This window comes from Thamnophis elegans, chromosome 1 (assembly GCF_009769535.1).
Source record: "Thamnophis elegans isolate rThaEle1 chromosome 1, rThaEle1.pri, whole genome shotgun sequence".
In the NCBI taxonomy this organism is placed as follows: Eukaryota; Metazoa; Chordata; class Lepidosauria; order Squamata; family Colubridae; genus Thamnophis; species Thamnophis elegans.
This window is the reverse complement of record NC_045541.1, coordinates 109,769,862-109,787,173: the sequence shown is the minus strand read 5'-3', so window position 1 is coordinate 109,787,173 and position 17,312 is coordinate 109,769,862. Positions and strand designations below refer to the sequence as shown.

Genomic DNA, 17,312 nt, shown 5'->3' with positions numbered 1-17,312 from the left:
CTAGCAACTATTTCTACATAGGAAAGCATATTTATGCCTAAATCCACTTGCATCAATAAGTTAAACTCCATTCATTCCTGAGGTTTAGGCTGTAAACACTAAACTCTTTGTGAGTATATGAGCCATCATGAAATAATTGAACATGTTTAAGTTAAGGATGGAAGGATGTAAACTTGTGTGTAAACACATAAAAAATTAAATCTTATACATAAACTGGGTTCTTTTCCTTCCTGAAGTTATCCAAAGGCAACATTTAAGGAATTTCCCACTAAAGGCATCCAGGGAGGCAATCGACAATAGATGTATCATGATATGATGCAAAATGTACAACTTAAGTACTAGTATCCAAGTAGTACCAAGTTGGTTCTAAGTACTAGTACTTGGAACCAACTATAAAAGGCCAGGTCTGCATCATGATGCATGCATCATCATTTCTGGCAAAGTGATTTACAGCAGATATCAATCTGTATTTCCACCTAAATGTTTTGTCATAGAAGGGGAAAATTTGAAGTAAAGAACTAGTAGAGGGGAGATAAAATGTTTAACCGTAATTGGCCAATTATTTAGATTTGTCGTGACCCGTCAAAACCGCGGAGGACAAAATCGCGCTCAACGAAAGCGCGCATTTGACGTCATCACAGCGCGACGAAAAAAATTAAAAATTGAAATAAAATTAAAATTAAAGCAAGCCGATTCACATAAAGGTAAGGGTTAGGGTTAGGGTTAGGGTTAGGTTAAGGGTTAGGGTTAGGTTTAGAGCGTTAGGGTTACATTTAGCGTTAGGTTAAGGGTTAGCGTTAGGTTTAGCGTTAGGTTAAGGGTTACGTTTAGGGTTAGATTTAGGGTTAGGTTAAGGGTTAGGTTTAGGGTTAGGTTTAGGGTTAGGTTTGGGGGGGTTAGGGTAAGGTTTTCGCTTTATTTTTACATTTTTCGATCACAGCGCGATTTTTTCGTCGCGCTGTGATGACGTGAAATGCGCGCTTTCGTCGAGCGCGATTTTGTCCTCCGCGGTTTTGTGGTGGAACCAGATTTGTCTCTTAATGCATAGATGAATGAGAGAGAAAGGTGGTAATTTTATATATAATTATGTTATAATGTATGATGCACCTCTCCATATTCAAAGGAGTTTCATATAATAAAAATTATGCCTTCCTTGTTATTGTGTCAGTATATATCAGTAATGGCTGTATTTCTGATCAGGGGATGGAGAACAGAAATATTACAAAAAATCCTAAGAGTTTTCTATAGTATAGCTATCTTTTCAATCCAAAGGGATGCTTCTGAAAAGTCCACAAAAAGGCACCTAAGCCACATACGGTCAATTCCAAGTCTATTAATTGTTTTGAATGTTTTTGAAATATTTTAGCTACATACAACCTAGAGCAGTGGTCCCCAACCCCCGGTCCGCGGACCGGTGCCGGGCCGTGGAGTACCTGGCACCGGGCCGCGCAGCGGCCGGGGGCCATGCAACGGCCGACTCTTCACTCATGCAGCGCCGTCGCCGGAGGGGGGGAGCTGCGCGGAAGCACAGGAGCAAGTGAGGTGAGGAGGAAGAATTCCCCGCTACTACACCACCTCCGCCCCCTCCCCGAGTCAGCCGTCCCCTCAGTGAACGCCTCCGCCTCTTTCTCCTTTCTCGCCTCAGTCGGCTCGCCTGGAAGCGAGGCGAGGAGGGGGCGGACCATGCGCTGGAAGCGGAGCCCTTGGAGGCCGCTCTCTTCTTTTTCCCGCCCGGCCTTGGCTTGTGAGAAGGAACGGCGGGAGAGGTAGAGAGAGAGAGAGAGAGAACGTCGGGCAGCCGAGGGCGGGGGGGGGGGGTCTTTTGAGGGGAGATGGGGGGTGCGCGATTTTGGCGCCAGATTCAGGCCGCCGCTGCTGCTATTGCAGCGCACGGTGGAAAAGCGGCGGTCTTGCCCACCCCTTCCCTGCCTCCCGCCCGCTCCAGTTGCCGCAGCCAGGGGTGGGGGCTCGGTGCCTGAAGTCTCTTGCCTCTCTTCCAAAATTTCGCCAACGGGCATCGGTGAAGCACGCTCTTTCTCTTCCTCACAAAACACATTTCCTTTCCCCCCACGCGTAGCTATTGGCGATATGGACTCTTGGAGGCTGCGCTCCCGGGTCGCGTTTCCTTTTTGCAGCCCACGAGAATGCCTGGTTCTGAGCCTCAAAAAACGAGAGTTCTCTTAAGGCTGCAAAAAAGGAATATACTTTGGTCCTTGAAGCGCTTTTCCTGTTATTTGGACATTATATATATACGTACGTACATACGTACAGTATGTATATATGCATGTATGTATGTATGTATGTATGTATGTATATATATATATATATATATATATATATATATATATATATATATATATATATATATATATATGTCTATAGTCCATAATATAGTGATGATTTAAAAAAAAATTAGTTGAGCACATGGAATCTTTTTTCTTTTAGTATATTTTGGAGGTGGGGGCCCACTTTGTTATTTAAGATAGTATCTCCTTTTATATATGGTAGTGAAGATACCTAATACTCCCACCCCCTATTTCCCCCACGACAACCTTGTGAGGTGGGGGGGCTTAGATAGAGTGAATGGGCTTAATACTGTATTCTTTTTACATTGCTATCCTCTGGCTTATTTAATTTTGCCCTTGCTCTTTTTATCTTTGACCTTGATTAATTCAGCTGTTTATTCCTTAAAATCTACATACAAAATGGAAGGTGGGATATGATTCAGGTGTTGAATTGGGAAGGTGGATTTAAAAATTATGTTTGTATTCCCCCATTTTTGCCCCCCCTACCCCTGCGCGCGCTCAGCGGGCCACGGTAAAATTATCAAAGGCTGACTGGTCCGCGGCGATAAAAAGGTTGGGGACCACTGACCTAGAGGACCAAAAAAGAAGAGATATACAAGGAAGTTTGCCTCTAAAATTCCCAAAAAGATTCTATACATCTGGATGGTGGCCTTGAAATTAAATATGAAAAATGGGTTACAGAAAAACCGCCTGCAAAGTGATTAGGGGGTATTCTTTTATTCTTCCATCTTAAGTGTTTCAGTTCAGTTCAGTGACTAAAACATCATCTCATCCATCTCATTTGTTTTCTATATACTGTATATATTTCATCAGAGTAAAGAAATCACAGTCTTCTGCATTGCTTCAGTGCTTTTGATAAAGGAGAATAGTTTTTATTGGCAAAAGATAATCAGTGTAATCGTTCACTGTCCTTCGATAGTATACTCATTCATTGACATCCCAGATCTCTGAAAGAAGTGGTGGTAGCTTTTTGTCCTGTAGCCGAAGAGCAAACACTTGTTCAGAATGAACACTACTTAAAGTCCGAAGGCTGACCAGTTTCATTAACATCCGTGGGAACATTAGGTGATCCTATAAGATCATACACAAATAGACAAAGATATCAAAATTCTGTTCCTCTGTCTTACTTTTTTATGTAGAATAAGATTAAAAAACTATTTGCCTAATAATAACATTTTAAAGCACAGAGTAGCAAAATAGCATTGTGGACTAGCTCAACAGCTTCAAATTCTATGCTATCAATACAGAATCACTTATGCTCTGTGCTTTGTATTCCTAAAACTGAATACATGTAAAATGGCAAAGTAGCGGTAGCACCATACATAGAAAGTTCATATTTAAGAGTAACACATTGCTTGGATTTAAAAGCAAAAAAACTGATTTGGAATAACTTCCATTTGCAACTCCATAAAGTAGCTGCTTATTTTTTGAGGTCCTGCAGCAGCCTGGCTCAACTGCAGCAAGTCAGGGGAAATAATGCATTTGGTTTACACCCACCACTTTTGCTTTCAAATCTAATGATCTTATATAGTCCAAATTTTAATGTAAAGCATTTCCAGCTAAAAGAATTTTAGGTTCAGAATTTTTTTTGAACAGCTGTTAGTCAGGATATGGCTATATATTTGTTGAATAACTCAGCCATATCATGCAACCCATGACAGCCAACTTACAAGAGATTCTGCTTTAACCAGATTCTTTTTTACATGCACTGTTAGCAATAGTCACTTTTACAGGCTAGCCAAGACACTTACGTTTGGCCTATGAATACATATATATGAGTGAAGGGCTTCTACATAGGTATGCTGCAACTTTTCTACCAGAGTTTGATCTTGAACATTTGGCCGATCTGTTAAGGAAACAGTTAAAGGATTAAACTTTTAAAAAAATTGTCAAAATATAAATTTTATATGCTTGCCCATCTCATTGAAGTAACTCTTACTGGCATACAATCAACCAAGAATTAAAACATTTTTCAAACCCTTTAAAAGAATAAGCATGGATAAAACAAGGCTATGAGAAGGAAGATGTTTACATACAGTACAACCAACATGCCGGCTTATTATTATTATTATTATTGTTGTTGTTGTTGTTGTTGTTGTTGTTGTTGTTGTTGTTGTTGTTGTTGTTGTACAATTGTATCACAGCGGCCAGTTGTTTCGCCGGATTTGGCATTGGTTACTAGTCGGGCCCCACCCAGGGGCCTAGGACGTCGTAACGTATTTTCGTAATATGCGTGCAGATCCAAGCAGTGCAGCTTTTTGCATTTGACTGATGGTGATTTTGTCAATTTTTAACTGTTTTAAATGTAATTCCAGTGCTTTTGGGATAGCACCCAGTGTGCCAATTACCACTGGAATTACCACTGCTGGTTTGTGCCATAGTCGTTGAATTTCGATTTTTAAGTCCTGGTATCTTGCGATTTTTTCATGTTCCTTCTCGGCGACCCTGCTATCACCTGGTATTGCGATGTCTATGATTGTGACCTTATTTTTCTCAACCAGTGTGATGTCTGGTGTATTATGCGCCAGTATTTTGTCGGTTTGTATACGGAAATCCCACAAGATTATTGTGGGATTATTATTATTATATTATATTATAATATATTATTATATTATTATAATATATTATATTTAATATATATATTTAATATATATATAATATATATTATATATTATAATTATATTATATAATATTATTATAATATTATAATATTATTACTATTATTATTATTATTACTATTATTATTATTATTACTATTATTATTATTACTATTATTATTATTACTATTATTATTATTATTATTATTACATCTTTCTAATAGTTTTGTTTAATGCATGCTTATGGGAGGCTCATAAGAAGCTTGTAATTATTTGTTTATTTGTTTGTTTTTAAAGAAATATATACATCACTAAATCCAAAGTGCTCTCTGGCTAAACTCAAAAATCTTAGTGCCATGCCTATTTCCCCAATCTACTCTACAACCCTCTAACCACCTTATAGCTTAGAAATAGTATAGAGAAAAGCCACTTTAGGATCACATTTCCCCATCTGCTGTGATTTATCATTTTTTTAAGAAAACATAATTGAGAAAGAATTAGCACAGTTCAGCAAAAGCCGAGCATCTGGTTCAACAGCAAATAAGGAAATAGGAAGAGACAACAATAATATGCTGAATATTAAGCTATGAACAAGACATCTCTCTAAGACAAATGACTTTCAAGAAAATGATTGCAGTCCAAGCACTTTTATATGTACCATATCCATCATCTTGTCTTTTTCGATCCCTCCCTGCAGATATCACTAGCCTTGAATATAAATACACCATGACACAACTAACCCATACATCTCCTTCCTGAATGTTCCGGCACCATCCTTCATCTGCTGCAGTGCATTATTACCAAATTTCCCCACCTTAGAATACCTATGCCCAAAATATACATGCTGTGGGCCTGCACCTGGATTAAACACACATATTTTGGGTTTAAACAAAATGTGTATGTTTTGGATCAGCCATGAACAACCCAAACCTTGTTACTCCATGACTAGGACATTAGTGCACAAACCTAATTATTACCCATGACAAATGCATTCCTTAGAACTAACATTAGGACACTAAGTATTGTATGCAATTCTTCTTGACTGAAGATTCTTTTTACAATTTTGATCCCGCTCTTTCCCAGCTTGTTACCTGCAGAAAAAATGCTGATGGCAATTAAAAGTGCATATTCAGCATCATTGAGATGCAGTTCATTCATTCTCTTTGAAAATCCAAAGATGGGATTAATAAATTCAATTTGTAGGCCTGAGGGGGGAAAACAAAAAGTGACTTAGAAATAGGTACAGCTTCTGTATATTGTGCCCACCCAACCCCCGCCCCCAAATGGCACATACAACTCTAGATGAGTATACAGGTAGTCCTTCTTTAATGACTATAACTGGGATCAGCAACTTGGTTGTTAAGCAAAGTAGTCAATAAATGAAATCTCAACTTCACTTATGATCTTAATTCAGCTTTCCTTTGCTTTATAAACTGTGAAGGTCATAAATGAAAGAACTGGTTGTAGAGTTACTTTTTCATCACTATTGTAAGTAAAATGTCATTAAATGCAGTCACTAAACAAGGACTACCTGTATTTATCATGGAAGACTATAATCCCATAGAACAGAATAATTTCGCTCTCTTATGTTACTTCTGAGAACAGGCAATCTATTTTATTGTATTACTGCATTTCCTGAAGAATAATCAGATGCAAACATACTTGAGCTTCGTAAGTTTAACAGGATAGAAGAATATCATAGAACATCAGGACAATAGGCCAGAAGTTAAAATAACTTCCAAGGTGACAATGACAAACTTTGCTTATTGCTATTAAGAAAACTGCATGGATGCATTCATTTGATTACAATGATTCAAGTTTGATTCAGGAACATCTTTATTTGATTCAAAGCTATATGACAATGATGAGAAGACCCAAATGGTAGGAACTATTTCCTTCATGTCATATACCATTCTCTCTATTTCTTTCATTCTCCTCCATTACTCAAAACACATGCATAGTAGAAAGGAATGTGTGAGGAAATCTGAACTGATGCCTTGCCCCCCCCCAAAAAAAAAACAACCTGAAATGAACGTGAGAATTTTCTATGGCCCAAGTCCACAACCCCATCCCAAATTAGGACATGTACACTTTCCCTAAATATACTATGTACAGTATACTTGTAAATAAGCTGGGAAATTAGATGTCAAAATGTGTCCAAAAATGTTTCAGCTTATCTGGGGATGGGTTTATCTGCAACTATAAAACTTTTTAAAGTATCCAGTATCCTGTATATACTCATTTACCCACAGACAAGGTGAGCCTCAAATTTGTAACCAAAATATCATGAAAAATGGATAATCCATGCACTATGCACTGATAGACAATTGTGAAAAATTAATGGTGCATTTTGTTAAAAATTCAAAAGGTGGTTTGAATTTTTATTTATATGCTAGTATATAGAGTTTGTGCATGTCCGTGTGCATTCCCACATGCATGCATACGTACACACACACACACACACACACACACACTATATTCACAATGTCATAGATAGTCTGGGGATTTCTGATCAAGGAATAAAAGAAAAAATACAGGAACGATTTTTTGCTGTCTAGACAAGCTATTCATTCAGAGATTGGTTGCTCCCGGTTCAGCCCAAATCAGGCAAACCGGTAGTGGTGGTGGCAGGAGGCACCATCCACCCTCCTGAATGCTTCTGCACATGTGCAGAAGTGCCACACAAGCGCATGTGTGAGCACGAGCAAACCGGTAGCACCGGGATTTGCAACCCACCTCTGTATTCATTGTTAAAGCACTGTACTTGAAAAAAATAATAATTATTATATGCTTCCTTTAAAATTGTGTATATACATGTATGTGTGTGTGTGGGCATACATGCATTTGGGAGCACACACACAGACATATCCACTACATACATACCATACATTACATACATACATACATACATACATACATATATACATACATACATACATATATACATACATCAAATATCCTACCCTTTTTTCAAAAGTTCAAGTACTTAGTGCTACCTTCTCCAAATTTTCTCAACAGCCCTAAGGGATTAATCAGAGTGAGGGGCTCAACATCATCCAGTAAGCTTCTATACTGTAAAAATTTACCTGAATCTGATTTTCCCCAATCCAATGCAACACCTTAAAATGACATTTGGACTCCAATCTTGCCAGTTTGGTATAGTGATGAAGATGCTGGCCTAGAAATCAGGAGACTGAATTCTAGGCCATCACTTTGTCTCAGCCCAACTTACCTCACAAGGTGGTTGTTGTGGGGAAACATTGGAGGTAGAATTAGAATTAGAATTAGAATAAGTTTATTTATAGGCCGCCCTTTTCCCTGAGGGGACTCAGGGCGGCTAACAACTTATATGGGAGGGGATACATACAATGACATATAACATAACATGTAATTAAAAAAATAAGCAACATTCATTCAGCATTCGGGTGGGGGCGAATTATAATCTTTACCCCCAGGCCTGACGGGATAGCCAGATCTTGCAGGTAGGAGTATTAGGTGTGCTTTTCACTTTGAATTATATATAAAGTACAAGATAAAACTTTAATTATAATCTTCTACCACATATTTGGAAGTTATGAAGTTATATGTGATGACAGAAAGTTCAAAAAAGAAGAAAAAGACTTTATACTAGAAGTCAGGTAATATAATACCATAATATTCACGTTTTTGGTAACGTATTTCATATCCTCCAAAAATGTTCTGGTGGGAAACCATATTATCTCTTCTAATCCATCCTAACTTTATTTTTTATAGTATTACTTGATTGCCATTCCCCCCAAAATTGCCTCAAATTTCAGGTTGAGGATTAAGCCTACAATCTTTATAAAAGAATTTTGATTTTATTTTTTAGAAAACAAGTTGCCATAATATTGATCCATCATACAGGGAGAACAAATCTCTTTTAAACTCTGGAATATGTTTAACTCACCAGCCTTGGAAAAATCATCCCGATTGTAACTCAAATCTTTCAAAAAAGTTATGCTTTCAGTTTCTGGATTGTAGCGCCTAGATGTCTCCAACAGCATCACCTTGAATATACATATACAACACACATACCAAAACCAGTCACAATTATAAATCTGACAATAAAATCAATTAAAGAGTTATTGCACTCAAATATCATAAGTGATGAAATAAATACTTTTTGATAACAAAAATTATCAAAAAGAATTTGTACAGTACCTTTAATATATCTGTTTTGCTTTGTTTTTCTTTAATTTATTTAAGTCGTAAAGTTCAATATGTACAGAAAAATGAGAGACAAAATGATTAAATAAATACATAACCTATAAAAACATTTTTCTTGTCCTCTCCTTTCTCACCACTCCTTTCTCCACTTACGTTTCTCCTAAGGTTAGGGATTTCTCTGGACTGATGCAGGGACAACTTCATGAGTAAGAACTCTCCTTATAGAATCTAATTTGAGAAAATTCTCTGCTTTCCTCTCATCTTTCTGAAGAATGGCTATCTTTCTGAAGAAGGACTCCTTGATTCTCAAAACACATATTTTGCCCAGATCTGTAGAATACAGGTGCCAAGAGGAAAGTACTAATCCACCAGACATCCTTTTAGGATCCCAATCAAAGCTTGTTCCTGTGAACCCCACTAGGTAGACCAGACCTAGAAAACTGCCCAAGAATACCAACATTACTTTTATTGAGATTGATTGTAATAACAGAATCTTGCAAATCTGATTGTGCTGTACCTCCTCTCCCTTTTTATACTCCAGTAATTAGGGAAGCTTCTGTTTGAGTCACTTCCAAATGTTATCTTGCTGCTCTGGGCTTAAAACTTGTCTCAATCCCTTTTGCCTAGATAGCAATTCTTGCATATCAAGGTGATTTTCCACACACTACATTTCCACTGACTGGGCTTTCAGACCAAATCTTCATTCTACTTTCTATGGTCACCTTAATATCAATTGGAATTTCATTAAGATCTAGAGGTTCAGAATTTCTCAAACAGCCAGGGTAATGATTTATTTATTTATTCAGTCAGTTGGTCAGTTACTCAGTTTGATGCCTTCTTACTCTAACAAGTCTGGACAGCTCACAATACACCAAAAAATAAAAATGTAACATAACAGACAGACATAAAACCAGAAGAAGAAAGTAAAACTAATAAACTCCAAAATATCTCACTAACATCTAATATCCATAGGAAAAGGTCTGAGAGCATAAATATCTTTACAGCCTTCCAGAATACCAACAGGATGGGAGCCATTCAGTTCTCAGGAGAAACCTAATAGATGGCACTGTTTAATTTTAGGAACCTGGAGCATGCCAACCTTTTTAGCCAAAATTGGTCAGGCAGATACCATGGAAGATTGCTGGCTCTTCCAGTAACTGGGCTGTATGCCATGTACGGCATAATAGATGATAATTAGCACTTTGAGTCACATGGAAGTAATCTGGCAACCAATGCCATTCACACAGCAGAGATGTCACTTGGGTATACTGAGGCATGCTGACAACCGTCATAAAGGAATGAACTGATGTTTAAATCCTGTTTTCTAAAATATTCCCTACTTTGGAAAGCTAACATCAGAAAACTTTAACTTAAAATTAATAGTTTGCTCATTAAGCATGTGACTTTTAAAATGTTCTTTGATCTTGAAATTGTTCTAGTCAGACATTAATAAAAGAAATAAACAGTTTCTCTCTTTTGCCATTAGCTAATACAAAAGGAAATGGCACATATACTCTCATGTATGCCAATTTGTTTATTTATTTGTTTGATTTCTATAGTTTCCTATCTCACAAGTGATTTTAGGTGGAATACAATTTTAAGAATATAAAATAAATGTATATGGTTGCTGAGTAATACTATTGCTGCAGATGTTAACACAGGCAAAAAACCAAAGCCCTTAGTGTATTCAGGGCCCTAGGCCCACACATATAACCAGATCTTCACAGCTTTATGGAATGCCAAGCATCAAGTTTATCCTAATCTCTGAAGGGAGAATATTCCAGAGGGCAGAAGCTTCAGCAGAAAAGATATGTCTCCTACTATTCCCTGCCAACCAACTTTCCTTGCCTGACTCCTAATACACCCAACTTGCCAGACTGAATTGGACAGGTAGCAATGGCTGAGATAAGATAATCCTTTAGATAACTCAAGTGATAAACATGATAACTAGCAGCTTGAATTGTACAGAAGCATGGTGGCAGCCAATGAAGCTCACATAGCAATGGTGTTACCTGTGTCAAATATCTGTCACCATTTATTACCTGTGCAGCCAAATTATGCACCAGCTGAAGTTTCAAAATGCTCTTCAAGGATAGCCACATAAAGAACACATTGCATGAGGTCACAAGTCATGAGTGACTGTAAACAAAATCTCCACAAATTGGCACAACTGGTATACAACGTTCAGGTGTGCAAAGACCATCCTGACTACAGATGCCTCCTGCTCCTCTAGTAAGAGCCAAGGGAAAATGGAAGAGTACTTACTTCTATTGTAGAAGTCTTCAAAAGAGCAATTTGGTCTTCTCTAGTGAGTTCCAAGAAACCTGGCAACTGTTTGGCAAAGTCCACAATTTCCTGCACAGAAATGATGGCAAGCTCTGTGAAATGAGCAAAGCGCTGTTGTCGTGCTTCACGATGAAGAGGATCTGAAATCCGAGGCCACGGCTGCAATTAAATAGCAAAGAGGGAAAGAAGAAGACTTTAATAAGAGTAGAAATTAAAAACAGGAAGTCCATTGAAATTAGTCTCACTAATGATCTCATAGCTCTCATACAAGTTTGGTCTAAACAAAACTAATATTATATCTGGTTAATATGTTATACAATCCCTTCAGAACATGTTACACAATCCTTTGTCACTAGGAATTCAGAGTCATTCCACCTCAAAACAAGCAAGTTTCCACTAACTATTCTTTCAGGTCTTTGATCACAGTAACTGAAAGATATAAAGCAAGCTCCTCTCAGTCTATTATATGAGTATGAGGTATTATTCCCTTGGGTCTCTGGAGACTATTACAACATGAATGCACTGTCTATTAAGTATGAGGTATTATGCCATAAGGTAACCATTCACTATACAAAATCAAAAGAAAGTTTAGTGAAGATCAGTGTGTGCCTGCTTTCTCCTATTTAACAACTCACAAAAAACCGTGCTTTTACCGTCACTTTAAGCCTATCTGTGAAAGACCGTTGATTACACTGCTGTTGAGCTGCAACAAGTTTTTCTATCATAACAAGCTGCTCTGGTGTCATTTTGGGAAGGGTGCTTGGAGGAGATGGTGGGTTCTGACGCACAGCTATCATCCGGGCTTGATCATCTTCCTGCTTCTTAAGTTTCTTCAGCTGGATTTGCTCTTCTGAGAGAACACCTATAAATGTAGAGCACAGGACAGATAGGAATCAATGATACCATGGCTACCAACCAGCTTACAGTACATAATCACTTTTGCAAAAGCCTTAAAGTCAATTCCGGCCATGACTAAATTGAACATAATTTGCAGTAAGAAACCCAGCCACAAAAATAGGAAAAAGGAGAGGACAAATCTATCCCTTAAAGAAAAGAGAAAATATATCCTTTCAAACCAGAATATACCCAAGTGAAAAAACATTTGGTCAAACAGATAAAATGAGGGGCTAGAAAGGATTCTGATAATAAACTGATAGCAAACAGAAATCATTCTACATTCTAGACCAGCATTTTATAATAACACTAGCTGATAACCTGGCGTTGCCTGGATATTTATAGACGTTGACGTGTTTGTCTGACAAGGAGCCATTGAGAGGGGCCTTTTTTCCCCCTACTTCCATGCCCATCATCCCTGCCCTCTCCCTTCCCACACTGTCTACGATCCTGGCACTTTGCCCCAAATCCATCAGGCGCTTCCCTTTGGTCCACTGGAGGGTGAACATCATGGCTGGCTTTCCAGAGGAAGCTGCAAAGGAACTGACACCACAAACAATTGCCTCTCTAGGACACTGCACTCGCTCTCCTTAACAGGTCAGGCATCCACAGACACACACACAGAGACACATGCACACACCAGGGGGTTCCCCCCCCCTGCTAGTATGTGTTTCCAGAGGGTAAGCCATCTGTGTACCAAGTTTGGTTGAAATTGCTTGAAGTGCTGGTACATACATACATACAGAACTAATATAATATTAATGATAATATAAGATGGATGGATGGATGGATGGATGGATGGATGGATGGATAGATAGATAGATAGATAGATAGATAGATAGATAGATAGATAGATAGATAGATAGATAGATGATAGATAGATTGATTGATTGATTGATTGATTGATTGATTGATTATCAATTTAAATAAGAACTAAAAGGACAAAAGTGAACATTTTAAAAGTCATATATCCATACATTGACTTTAAGAAGAGTAACAGAAGATTGTAACGATGCTGCATAGAGATTCCAGATACTTAGCAATATGGTTATACTCAGGGGTGGGTTCCTGCCAGTTCTAACCTCTTCTATAGAAGAGGTTCCACAAATGTACAGTGCCATTTAGAACCGGTTCCAGCTCCCTCCCCCCACCCATCTGCACCACACTTGCCCGCCTGCCTCTCACTGATTGGCTGGCTTACCAATTTCTCCACCCACCTCTAAGAGTCCTATCTAAAAGCTGTCAAGTTTGAACATCCCTGGGGGTTTTTTTCTAAAGGGTTAGGGGTGCAAGGATCTTGTAACTTGACAGCTTTAAGACTTGCACACTTCAATGCCAGAGTTTATGAGCCAACATGACTGGAGGAGGAATTCTGGGAGTTGGAGTCCACAAGTCTTAAAGCTGTCAAGTTTGAACACCCCTGGGTTTTTTTCTAAAGGGTTAGGGGTGCAAGGATCTTGTAACGTGACAGCTTTAAGACTTGCGTGCTTCAAATGCCAGAGTTTCTGAGCCAACATTTCGGTTGCTAAGCAAGAGCATTGTTAAGTGAATTTCACCACATTTTACAAGTTGGTCACGCCCACCCAGTCACATGACTGCCAAGCCATTCCCACTCAGCCAAATGGCTGGCAAGCCACTCCCACCAGGTCACATAGCCGGCAAGCCCCTCCCACAAAGCAGGCCACACCTACAGAAAAGGTTCCAAAATATTTTGAAACCCACCACTGGTTATACTTATATTTGCCTGTCATAAGATTGTATACATTGAGAAGCATGTTTGAAGGAAGAATATTTTATGATCTGGGAGAAGATGCTATCATATAGCCCCATTCTGGTGAAACAATCATGAATTACTAAATAAATTAGTCTAAGGTCTAAAATCTAAGAAAAGTATGAAATTGAACTTGTACAGGAGCTACAGTATTTTAGTTGCCCAAATTAGAAAACTAATTCTAGGATGGTTTGAACTGTTAAATTCTAATATAAAAACTTCTAATGATTTGTTTATGTGGATATGATTTTTTTCCCCTGTTCAATTGTGTCCCATTCTTGGAGATTGCCTGGACAAGTCCTTGCAGTTTTCTTGCAAGGATTTTCAAAAATGGTTTGCCACTATCTCCTTTGTAGGGCTGAGAGAAAATCAGTGGCCCAAGATCATCCAGCTGGCTTTGTGCCCAAGGCAGCATTAGAACTCACAGTCTCCTAGTTTCTAACCTGATGCCATAACCCAGGGGCCTGTGGGCCAGATGCAGCCTGTGGGGTGCTTAGATCTGACCCATGGGGCTGCTCTGGAAACAGAAAAGGACCGGCCTGGGATGCCACTACCAGCAAAATCGGGCTCCATTTTTGCTGGCAGAGAGCTAGCAAAACAAACTAAAACAAACTAAAAACAAAACAAAAGGAGAAATGTTTCCACTCTTGCATTTGAGCATCCAAGAAAGGACAGGAAAGGAGAAAGGGAAAGAGGAAAGAAAAAGAAGGGAAGAATGGAAGAGAACAAGAAAGGAAAAATAAGGAAAGGAGAAGGAAGAAGAAAGAATGAAGAGGAAAGGAAAAAGAAGGGAAGGGAGGGAGGGAGGGAGGGAGGGAGGGAGGGAGGAAGGAAGGAAGGAAATTATGAGAGGGAGGGAGGGTCTGAGGGAAGTCCTGCCTTAACACTTGCCCACCACAGATGCCCCTGACACGAGTGATGTCGAGCTGACCATGCCCACCTGCCCATCTCAGCCAGGCCACCCCCAAGGTCAAACACAACCCTTATGCGGCCCTCAATGAAATCCAGTTTGACACCCCTGCTTTAACCATTACACTAAACTGGCTGTCAAATATAATATACTAGCCTATTTTGTTACCTTATTTATTAGGTATTAGGTCTCTATTATCCCACAATAGATTTGTACTTTAATTTTAAAAATGATTTTTTTTTCTTAAGAGGAATACAGCGAGACTCCAGTTTCATGATGTACTTCAAATTATAAATTGGTCAAGTAGTAAGCAACTGGCTTAGCTAAAATACAATCACATTATCATATTTTTGAATGCACTATTGTGATTATCGGGTGGAATTATTTGATTTGAAGGTTTATTTATATGCCGCCCTTTTCCCTGGGGGGACTCAGGGCGGCTCACAATCCAAAGGAAAGGGGGGAAAACAGACTTTTTACATATAAGACAATACATAATTAAAAAACAACATTCATACCATTCGGGCGGGTTACAATCTTTAGCCCCAGGCCTGACGGGATAGCCAGTTTCTGAGGGATGTGCGGAAGGTCTGGAGGGTGGTGAGGGTACGAATCTCCACGGGGAGATCGTTCCATTGGGTCGGAGCTACCACCGAGAAGGCTCTCCTCCGCGTGGTTGCCAGTCGGCATTGACCAGCGGATGGAACTCGGAGGAGGCCTAATCGATGAGATCTAATAGGTCGTGTGGAGGTAATTGGCAGTAGGCGGTCTCTCAAGTACCCAGATCCACTACCATGGAGGGCTTTATGGGTGGCAAGTAGCACCTTGAAGCGTATCCGGAGATCGACAGGTAGCCAGTGCAGCTCGCGGAGGATAGGTGTTACGTGGGTGAAGCGAGGTGCACCCACAATCGCTCGCGCGGCTGCATTCTGGACTAGCTGAAGTCGCCGAATACTCCTCAAGGGCAGCCCCATGTAGAGCACGTTGCAGTACTCCAGCCTAGAGGTCACAAGGGCACGAGTGACTGTTGTGAGAGCCTCCCGGTTCAGGTAGGGGCGCAACTGGTGCACCAGGCGAACCTGGGCAAATGCCCCCCTGGTCACAGCTGACAAATGGTGTTCGAAAGTCAGCTGTGGGTCCAGGAGGACTCCCAAGTTGCGGACCCTGTCTGAGGGGTGTAATGTTTGACCCCCCCCAGCCTGAGCGATGGAATACTTGCCAAATTGGCAGGAGGGAAACACAACAGCCACTCGGTCTTATCTGGGTTGAGCACAAGTTTGTTAGCCCATATCCAGTCCCTAACAGCTTCAAGTCCCTGGTTCATCACGTCCACCGCTTCATTGAGTTGGCACGGGGCGGACAGATACAGCTGGGTATCGTCCGCATACTGGTGGTATTTTATCCCGTGCCGCTGAATGATCTCGCCCAGCGGTTTCATGTAGATGTTGAAAAGTAGGGGAGACAAGACCGAACCCTGCGGCACCCCATATGTTAGGGGCCTAGGGGTCGATCTCTGCCCTCCAACTAACACCGACTGCAACCTGTCCAAGAGGTAAGAGGAGAACCACTGCAAAACAGTGCCTCCCACCCCCACCTCTCGCAGTCGTCGCAGAAGGATACCATGGTCGATGGTATCGAAAGCCGCTGAGAGGTCAAGGAGAACCAGGATGGAGGCATAGCCTCCATCCCTGGCTCTCCAGAGGTCATCGGTCAATGCGACCAAAGCGGTTTCTGTGCTGTAGCCAGGCCTGAAGCTGGACTGGAATGGGTCAAGATAGCTAGCTTCCTCCAAGGCCCGCTGGAGCTGAAAGGCCACCACCTTCTCAACAACCTTCCCCACAAAGGGGAGGTTGGAGACTGGACGGTAATTGTTAAGAACAGCTGGATCCAAAGATGGTTTCTTCAGGAGGGGTCTCACCACCGCCGCTTTAAGTGCGGGGGGAAAGACCCCCTCCCGAAGGGAGGCCGTAAGAACAGCCTGGATCCAGCCCCGTGTCACCTCTCTGCTGTTGACAACCAGCCAGGAGGGGCACGGGTCCAGTACACATGTGGAGGCACTCACAGCTCTCATGGCCTTGTCCACGTCCCCAGGGGCAACATCCTGAAACTCAACCCAGCGATGGTCTACCAGATTATCCCCTTGTGCCTCGGCTGGATCTGCAGAATCGGAGTCCAACTCCGACCAAAACCGAGCAACTTTGTCCACCAAGAACTGGACGTAGTCTTCAGCCCTACCCTGCAGGGGATCCCCCGTATCCCTCCTATTTAGGAGGGAACGGGTTATCCTAAACAGGGCGGCTGGGCGCGACTCAGCGGAGGCAATCAAGGTGGCAATATAAGATCTTTTTGCCGTCCTAATT

At 40.5% G+C, this 17,312-nt stretch overlaps 1 protein-coding gene across 10 annotated transcripts in view; it reads right to left on the bottom strand.

Moving 5' to 3' along the window:
- Window positions 1–3,007: 3,007 nt before the first annotated feature.
- NR1H3 (nuclear receptor subfamily 1 group H member 3) overlaps window positions 3,008–17,312 on the bottom strand; it is a 42,967-nt gene continuing 28,662 nt past the window's right edge. For 9 of the 10 annotated variants that reach the window (XM_032227058.1, XM_032227068.1, XM_032227060.1 and 6 more), the window contains 6 exons: window positions 12,031–12,239; window positions 11,357–11,536; window positions 8,832–8,931; window positions 5,995–6,108; window positions 4,058–4,152; window positions 3,231–3,377 (listed from right to left, as the gene is read on the bottom strand). In XM_032227058.1, coding sequence (XP_032082949.1) covers window positions 3,231–3,377; window positions 4,058–4,152; window positions 5,995–6,108; window positions 8,832–8,931; window positions 11,357–11,536; window positions 12,031–12,239 — 845 coding nt within the window. Of the gene's footprint in view, window positions 3,378–4,057; window positions 4,153–5,994; window positions 6,109–8,831; window positions 8,932–11,356; window positions 11,537–12,030; window positions 12,240–17,312 lie in introns of all 10 variants that reach the window. The other variant, XM_032227084.1, reaches the window with a different exon arrangement.